At 42.6% G+C, this 10,053-nt stretch overlaps 1 protein-coding gene across 1 annotated transcript; it reads left to right on the plus strand.

The window, feature by feature from the left end:
* Positions 1 to 6,382: 6,382 nt before the first annotated feature.
* Positions 6,383 to 9,847, plus strand: LOC135704957 (uncharacterized). Its single transcript, XM_065226494.1, has one exon. The coding sequence runs from the start codon at positions 6,383 to 6,385 to the stop codon at positions 9,845 to 9,847; it is 3,465 nt and encodes a 1,154-aa protein (XP_065082566.1).
* The last annotated feature ends 206 nt before the right edge of the window (positions 9,848 to 10,053 follow it).

The following is a 10,053-nucleotide window of genomic DNA, read 5'->3' on the forward strand; positions in this document are numbered from 1 at the left end:
GATCGGCGAGGGAATGCTGAAGATTGGGAGCATCTCACATGCTAAGAGAGCTAAGAGTAGGTGGATAGTTGATTGAATTTTGCAGTACAAACATCTAAAGTTAAACTCATTTCTAGATTCTAACACTGGACTGGTGCCCCGACTGATGCAAGCTTAATACAACGGCCTATTGGATTTATCGGAATATGGAAAGTACATCGAGTTTGCAGCAAAGAAGTGTGAAATATGCAGCAACAGGGAGTACCATTCTCACCAAGGTTTTGTTTTAATAATTTTAAATTGTATGAGTGTTTATAAAAATAAATTGAACTAGTATGACTGATTTGCAATGGTTAATTTAAACGTTGAAGAAAAAACGAACAATCCAATTTTTATTCAATATTTTCTAATTCAATACTCGATTTTAAGTAATTTTTATCCAACATTCGCTCTTCATGAAACAGTTACATTTCACTCAACATGAAGTTTTTGCAAAATACTCAAAATTGAATACTTCGCAAAGAACTCAATTTTGACTGGTTGCACTTAGTTGTCAAGATGAGTACAAAAGACTTAATTTTGAGTTGTTTCGTCTTTCCGTGTAATAGAAACATTACGTCGTCTGTGGTATTCGGTCTATTCGGTACTATCAACAATCAATACGAAACTAACGATTTTAAATTGGCTCACCACTTTAGTAGCCTATTGGTCCCAAGCAAACGATTAACGTACCCTATTCTAGTTGAAATTCTATTACTACACTATGTTTGTTTTGATTCGCTATAAAAGTTTGACAGATAACATCAGGGGTGTGTGGATTCATGCAGAACATGCAGGGGTGAGTGAAATAGCTTGGAACTGCTTGGGACCGTTGTTCTGGTACTGAGTGAGCCAAAAATAATAATGATTTTCTTCGCGACCCAGTGGTCTTAGAGTCAAGGTTGCAAAGACTCATTTCAGCTAAAATAATGTTTTTCGGAATAATAAAACCAAAAGATGGTATGATGGCATGTTTTACTTGTAACTTACAAGAAGAGGTTACAAAGTATGCGTTGGAAACATAAAACCTGTAAATTTTGCTTTATATGAGTCACTATCAGCGATTTGCTGATCGCTGAGTGAGTGAGTGAGTGAGTGAGTGAGTTTGTGAAAAATCGCTGATTGTGACTCTCATGAAGTGAAATAAACAGGTTTAATATGTCAAACACATGCTTTGCAACCTCTTCTTGTATCCTACCAATTCAAAATTTGATCATGGCATCTAATTATTTCATAATTTAGAAAAACATTGTTTTAGCTGAAATAAGTCTTTGCAACCTTGCTTAGAGTTACCTCTATGGTACTATTTTTTCTGAATAGTTTCTGTAAAATATATTTTGTACCGAAAGGTTTGCAAAATATATCGTTTTACAAACTTTCAGCAATAAATAATACTGAATTTACGTACTCTCCGAAAATTACCGAAAACTGTAAATAAAAATTACTGATCTAAACTGTAAATGGCTGCAATTCTATTATACTGTAAAAAAAAGTGGCGAACGTACTGTAAAACTAGTCTTTTACAAAAACAAATGGTAGTAAAGCACCAGATTCTTGTAAATATTACAAAACAGATTTGTAAATGTCATACTGTCAAAAACATCCTTTGTCGGTATTTCGAGTGGAGTGTTGTTTCGAAAAGTAAGCATTTTGCTATAGTCTGCTGAACATATGGAGAGGAGAATTATTTTACTTTAAATTCGATCCTTGGACTTAAGGTGACCTGATGTTTCCCTCAACTGCATGTTGCCGTCGATAACCTGGTTTAGATTCCCTGGATCTGGACCTGAAGAATCCTTTTCTTGGCGTCGCAAATTTTGCTGTGTTGTTCAAAATACCAGGGAAAATGCAATAACATATATTTTAATGGAACAAACAGTTTGTTAATTAAAGCTGATTAAATTGCAATTTATATAACCACAATGGAAAATAATTTACAGATATTTCGGTTAAAACATTACTGAACGCTATTGTAAACTTTACCAATCATTCAGTATTATTCACAGTCCAGGTCAGTAACTTTTGACAGCTCAAGAGGTAAGACAAATTTACCTAATGAATTGTAAATCCAAAAAATTACCAAATCGATTACCGAATGTTCAGCTGTTCCATATTCGGTAAAAAATTACAGTATACTGTAAAAAAAACTTAGTGTGTAGTGAAAACTTAGATGATTTTCCATTAGTTTCTAGATGTCTGTTCCCACCCATTACATATCACCAGTTTTTCACCATGAAATATATCAGACAATATTCATATACATCTTATCTATCGCTAACCACGGTCGAACCAAAGTATTATCAAGTACTAAGTATGTGAAATTACGATAGAAGTCATTCCATATCGCAGTCATAGTTTTTAAGTGATAATCCAATGGAATCTATTAATCATCGAATAGAAATTGTAATGTAGGAAACATCAGCAGACATCTTCAAAACATTAAATTTTTAATGTGTATTGCCGTACCCTTAATGTATTCAGGCTTCAAAGTGACGTCCAAGTACATAAAAATACATTAGCCTCAAACGTTACTGTTGCCACACTTCCTGGGCACAACGATGTAGTGGAGATGACACCCAATACCGACTGTCCTACGGATATTTGACATGTGTCAGCAACAGATGAAATTTAAGAAGAAGAAATCTATCAGGGAAAAAGATCATAAAAAGATCAAACCATAGCGTTAGTGAAGATGTGAAAAAATGAATTAATTAAAATAATAAGTAAATTGATAAATAGTTAGTAAAGAAGATAGTGAGCTCGAATAATTACTGTATAATTCCTTAATCTGAGAAGAAAAAGAGTATTAATTGGTACGGAAACGTAAGAAAACGGCAATTAAACCAGTGCTTATAGTGTGCTTTACTTTTAGCTTATCATTGGAAAGTTGGATAACCTCAACAAAAATAAATTCTAGTTAGTCTAAGCAGCCAACACGGTAATTTAAACTACTAAAATTAGTACTCGAAGTGCTAAATTGTATATCATTACAGTTAGACAGTTAGATCGATGCTCATTAAACTTCACGGAGAAGAATTTGATGAAAACACCGAATAAGTAAGGTTACTTAGATTTCTTTCTATCGACATAAATTTAACAAACTCTTTAATAAAATTGCAGCTTGAAGCTGCCACAATTGGAGCTATCAAAACGGTGTTTTTACTACGTCAACAATCTTCAAGTTATTCGTCCACAGAAGTATTGTGAGACCGGATTCAGAACCGTATCGTTTGAGATGGATACAAACGAAAATCATTCTTGTAGTAAATGCTCCAGACGAGATTCTGCGGCAAATATGGTCTGCTGTGACGGCTGCGATGAATGGGAGCACTTTGATTGTGCTGGTGTTACCGATTCCATAAGTGATGCAAATCGGTCGTGGATGTGTTCACGTTGTACGGATGAGGGCCGAGCACGAGTAGCGGAGCCGATTGTTCCGTCGACTGAGCCAGGAGCAAGTGCGGTAACACATCTTGATCCTAAGAATACCGGAGCAATTCCGAAAGTAAGGTCCGAACCGAAAGAGGATGGAGCTACAGCCGTATCAGTAGTTTCGTGCAGCACGTCAGCTTCGAGTAAGAGATCGAGGAGGATACAGATGTGCTTGGACATCTTGGAAGAATCTAAAAGGCTGAAAATGCGGATGATTGAAGAAGAAGAAAAATACCTGCATGCGAAATTCGAGCTGTTGATGAAACTAGGAGATGAAGAGGACAAGAAGAGCTGTAAGAGTGGAGTAAGCGCTGGGACCAAAAGGGAAAGGTTGGAAAAATGGCTAATTGAGGGAGCTAAATCGCAGGACACCTACAAACCAGTTGAAGCTGGCTCTCGTAAGACTCCAGCAGTTCTGGATGAAGCAGCTGGACAGAAACGAGAGGAGAAAAAATCATTGATTTCTACTTCGAAAACGCAGTCGGTTTTGAAGAGTTCGGAACAGATTACTCCTGAGGGACTACCACAGCAAACTTCAACCCCGGTAACAGTTAGTCGCAATCCGTTAAATGATTTGATTTCCCCTACTACTATATCTTCCCATCCACTGGGACAAACGGAAAAGGTCTATGCGTGGCCAACACAAACAGCTCTATATGTTGGTTTGCCGGCCACTACAACTCTTGCTGGAACGAATCCTATACCGGGTCAGTGCATTACGGCTCCGGGGCAAGACAATGTGTCGTCAGTCGATGGAATGCTACAAACCACAACACAGCCATATATATATTCACAAGTCCCGTTAGGTAGTGTGACAGCTCCGGATAATGCGCGTCGAGCCAACACGAGGCTCGCGTTTACATCCAGTGGTCCTGCCCATAGTGTGCTAGCAGGGCAGATATCTAGCAGTCTGAGTAACCCTCCCTCATCGGTACAGTTAGGGCAATTATGGCCATCAAGTGTTCCGTATACTATACCGAGTCAGCCACCATTACCGGTGATACCCCCAGTATCAAGTCTACCGTGGGGAAGTGGAATCGCGCCCGATTACACACATGTACTCAATACAACATCCACGCACTCCTCTAACATGAGGCCTGATCCTAGTATACCAGCAGGTCTCGTCCCAAGCAGTCAAGGAAGTCATCCGTTATCGCTACCATATGGACAACCACTACCTCCAACTTTACCGTGGATGGTACCGAACCAGTTAAATTTATCAACACCTCCCAACGTATCGGGTCAAGCATTCATTCCAACATGGACACAAACAAGTGGTATGACGCAACCCATCAGTCATCAGCCTGGATACGGAAGTCAACAAGCACTACCAACGAACGTGGGTCCCACATCATCACAGATGGCCGCACGCCAGGTCATGCCACGAGAACTTCCGACGTTTTCAGGAGATCCGGAAGATTGGCCCATCTTTTACAGTTCGTTCAGAAATACGACTGAGGTTTGCGGCTATAGTGACGCTGAAAACCTGGCAAGACTGCAACGTTGCTTACGAGGTAACGCATTGGAATCGGTTAGGAGTAGGCTACTGCTACCTGCATCAGTTCCGTTCGTAATAGAAACGCTCCGAAAGCTGTACGGAAGGCCAGAGGTACTTATCAATTCCTTGCTGAAAAAAGTTAGAAACACACTCTCTCCAAAAGCCGATAATCTCAATTCGATTGTGACTTTTGGCTTAGCGGTCCAGAACCTCATCGACCACCTGGTCATCTCAGATCAGCAGTACCACCTTACCAATCCCTTGCTGCTTCAAGAGCTGGTGGAAAAGCTACCTACTTCAATAAAAATGCAGTGGGGATGCTTTAAGAATGCTATTCCTAATGTTAACTTGGTAACATTCAATGCGTTCATGACCGGTTTGGTGAACTTGGCATCCGAACTATCGATTAATGTTGAAGTAAGTCACTCAAGCACAAAACCCTCCCGGAGTGATAAGCATAAAGAAAAGCTCTTCGTCCATGCACAGGAACCACCTGTCCGGTCAATAGATACACAAGAGCCAAACGGTAATGAAAAAACGACACTAAACAAAGGTTGTACGTATTGCGACAATGCCAGTCATCAAATAGCTAATTGTGGGGCGTTTAAGGCATTGGATATCGATGGTCGCTGGAAAGCCATTCGCCAGAAAAATCTCTGCCGTACTTGCCTGATACCACATCGGAAATGGCCCTGTCGCTCAAATAAAGAGTGTGGTAAGGAAGGTTGTCGTATACATCACCATCACCTGCTGCACACAGACCGGAAAATGCACCCACAACAAAATACACCTTCCACATCCAGGATGAACGCAACCACAGCGAGTCGAATTGAACATCAAAACCACCATTTCAACAGATCTTTTGCTCTTTTCCGTTATTTGCCAGTAACGATTTTTGGAAATGGAAAACAGGTCAATATTTTTGCCTTCCTGGACGAGGGATCGAGTTCAACGCTAATCGAAGTTGGAGTCGCACAGCAGCTGGGAATCGAAGGTCCATTATCATCATTGTGGCTTTCGTGGACGGGAAATATAACCAGGGAGGAAAAAGAATCGAGGCGCGTAGAAGTTACTATCTGTGGAAACGGACTGAATAAAAGGTACACCATCGGGAATGTTCAAACGGTCAACGAGTTGCAGCTACCAACACAATCGTTCGACTACGAAGCTCTGGTGAGACAGTACCCATACTTGAAGGGACTTCCAATAGAAAGCTATTCGGAGGCTACACCACGGATGATCATCGGACTGGAACACGTACGACTACTAACAACGCTGAAACTACGTGAAGGTAACTCCCAAGGTCCGGTGGCTGTCAAAACCAGACTGGGGTGGTGTGCTTACGGAAGAAAAGCGGAAAATGAATCTTTGCCGATACCTCATTCTCTGAATCTTCACAACACCGTGACAGTTAGTAACCAAACACTGCACGATATGATGAAGAGGTTCTTTGAGGTCGAGGAGAGTACAATTACTCGGAAGCTGATAGCAGATGATGATATACGGGCACTAGAAATCCTTGAGAAGACGACGATCCGAAAAGGAAACCGTTTTGAAACGGGTCTGCTTTGGCGAACCGACAATCCATCGTTTCCTGACAGTCTACCAATGGCTACGAAGCGATTGATTTCTCTAGAAAAACGACTATCACGAAACCCAGAGCTGGACCAGAAAGTTAAGGAGCAAATCGAAGCATATGAAGCAAAACAGTATGCACACAAAGCGTCACCAGAAGAGTTGGAACAGTCAAACCAACAGCGAGTGTGGTATCTGCCACTGGGAGTGGTTACTAACGAAAAAAAGCCTGGCAAAATTCGATTGATTTGGGACGCAGCCGCTAAAGTCGATGGAGTAAGCCTCAATGATCTCCTGTTCAAAGGACCGGACTTGTTAACGTCCCTGCCAGATATCCTGCATCGGTTCCGAGAGAAAGATATAGCAATCTGCGGAGACATCGTCGAAATGTTTCACCAGATGTGGATCAAGGAAGAAGACAAAATAAGATTCCTGTTCAGGAACAGCCCGGAGGAACCTATACAAGTATACGTCATGGACGTGGCTACCTTTGGAGCTACATGTTCACCCTGTTCAGCGCAATTTGTTAAAAACAAAAACGCACGGGAATTTTTGGAGAGCCATCCACGTGCGGTCCACGCGATCACTGATAATCATTACGTGGATGATTTCCTGGATTGCACTGACACTGAAGAAGAAGCGATAGATCTAATCCGGGAAGTGAAAATGATCCATTCAGCTGGGGGCTTCGAAATAAGTAAGTTTCGATCAAACTCGCCCCAAGTACTTTCAGCTCTTGGTGAACAAGATTGCTCCTCCAGCAAACCACTTCGTTTGGACAAACAAGTTATTGAACGGGTTCTCGGCTTGACTTGGATACCAGCTGCCGATGTATTCACCTTTGATACGAAGAGTCTGATTGCAGCTACGAACACCTATAGCAGTGGTACCCCAACGAAACGCCAGGTCCTTCAGACAGTCATGAAGCTATTTGATCCACTCGGATTTATTTCGCACTATATCATCCACGGTAAAATCCTCATGCAGGAGATTTGGAGATCCGGCACAAACTGGGACGAACCTATCGCGAATCATTTGCTGGAAAAGTGGCACCGATGGATCGAACTGCTCGGCTTTCTTGAGGAGGTGAAAGTGCCACGCTGTTTCTTCAAAGGCGTACATTCCAACTCGATTCATGGACTTCAATTGCATGTGCTGGTGGACGCTAGTGAAACTTCCTACGCCTGCGTGGCTTACCTACGACTGGTGTACGAAGGAGAAAGAATGTGTGCATTAGTTGGTTCGAAAACAAAAGTAGCTCCTCTCAAACCGCTTTCGATACCCCGTCTGGAGCTACAAGCGGCGTTAATTGGAACCCGCTTATCGCAAAGTCTATTGTCGGCGCTAACTCTTCCGATCGAAAAGTGCTACTATTGGTCCGATTCGTCAACGGTCTTGTCCTGGCTCCGGTCCGATAGCAGGCGATATCATCAGTACGTGGCGTACCGAGTGGGTGAAATCCTTTCAATATCACACGTTACCGACTGGAGACACGTTCCGTCGAAACTGAACGTGGCAGATGAGGCCACAAAATGGGGATTCAGTCCAACTTTCGATCCCAATAGTAGGTGGTTCCGGGGACCATCGTTCCTATGGGAATCATATGAAAAGTGGCCATCCGAGGGAACAAGCAACCTTCCGACCACCAGTGAAGACTTACGCGCTGCTTTCCAACACCACTACTGTTTAACAACCAATCCTTTAGTTGACACTTCTCGTTTCTCCAATTGGAATCGCATGGTACGAGCAACGACTTACGTCCTTCGTGCAGTGGCCATCTGGCGGAAAAAACATTCCCCAAAACAAGATAAAGTTCTGCAAGGTAGTGAAATCCTGAAAGCGGAGAACATTATCTGGCGGCAAACACAGGCACAGGTTTATACCGACGAGATAGCGATTTTGAGCGGGGGATGTATCCCATCAACGATTCCAAAGTGCAGCCCGTTATTCCGACTTACACCCTTTTTGGACGAGCAAGGGATTATCCGCCAACAAAGCAGAATCGAAGCAGCACCCTATGCATCTTATGAGACAAAATACCCTATAATTTTGCCAAATAAGCATCGCGTGACGTTCTTGCTCGTAGACAGCTTCCATCGTCGGTTTTTGCACGGCAACAACGAAACTGTCTGCAACGAGATTAGGCAACAATACTATATCCCTCAGCTGCGTTCGTTGATTAAATTAGTTTCTCGGAGTTGTCAATTATGCAAAATCAACAGAGCTACCCCGAAACCACCAATGATGGCACCATTACCCAAGGTACGTTTGACACCATTTATACGAGCCTTTACGTTTGTAGGTGTGGATTACTTCGGCCCACTGGAGGTGAAGGTAGGAAGGAGTCTGGTGAAGAGATGGGTGGCCTTATTCACATGCCTGACTGTTAGGGCGGTTCACCTCGAATTGGTTCACAGCCTATCTTCCCAATCTTGCATTATGGCCTTTCGACGATTTGTGGCGAGAAGAGGGGCACCCAAAGAAGTATATACAGACAACGGTACTAATTTCCATGGAGCGGGTCGGCGGTTGAACGAAGAGAAGCAGAAAATACAACAGTTAAGCGAAGAATGTGCGGCGACCTTCACGAATACCTATACGACCTGGTATTACAACGTTCCAGCGGCTCCCCATATGGGTGGACCCTGGGAGCGTATGGTTAGAGCAGTGAAGACGGCAATGAAGGCGATTGCAGAGTATCCAAGACACCCGAGTGATGAAGTTTTAGAAACGGTATTGTTGGAAGCCGAGGGGATAGTAAACTCCCGTCCACTTACATACGTTCCTCTGGAAGACGCCAATCAAGAATCTCTAACACCGAACCACTTCCTGTTGTATGGGTCTACGGGCATCAAACAACCAGCGGTAGAACCCATAGGCAGCGGTGCTTGTCTCCGTGATAGCTGGGTGCTTGCGCAGAATATAGTCGATGGTTTTTGGAGCAGGTGGGTGACGGAGTATTTACCCATGCTAACAAGACGAACCAAGTGGTTTGAAAAGGTAAAACCACTCGAACCTGGGGATCTCGTGATGCTAGTTAATGAGACAATCCGGAGTTCTTGGGAACGAGGACGGATAATCAAGGTCAAGAGAGGTATTGATGGGCAGGTGCGGCAAGCAGTGGTTCAAACATCCCGAGGAGTCTTATCAAGGCCTGCTGTTAAGCTGGCTCTACTCGATGTGAAGATAGGAGGCAACGGTGAAAATGTAGTTAACCCGGCCGGTAGTGGGTCATCCCACGGGCGGGGGGATGTTGCCACACTTCCTGGGCACAACGATGTAGTGGAGATGACACCCAATACCGACTGTCCTACGGATATTTGACATGTGTCAGCAACAGATGAAATTTAAGAAGAAGAAATCTATCAGGGAAAAAGATCATAAAAAGATCAAACCATAGCGTTAGTGAAGATGTGAAAAAATGAATTAATTAAAATAATAAGTAAATTGATAAATAGTTAGTAAAGAAGATAGTGAGCTCGAATAATTACTGTATAATTCCTTAATCTGAGAAGAAAAAGAGTATTAAT

The sequence above is a fragment of the Ochlerotatus camptorhynchus genome, unplaced genomic scaffold (assembly GCF_037179485.1).
Source record: "Ochlerotatus camptorhynchus isolate MF236.1 unplaced genomic scaffold, CSIRO-AGI_Acam_v1.1 ptg000252l, whole genome shotgun sequence".
Lineage (NCBI taxonomy): Eukaryota > Metazoa > Arthropoda > Insecta > Diptera > Culicidae > Ochlerotatus > Ochlerotatus camptorhynchus.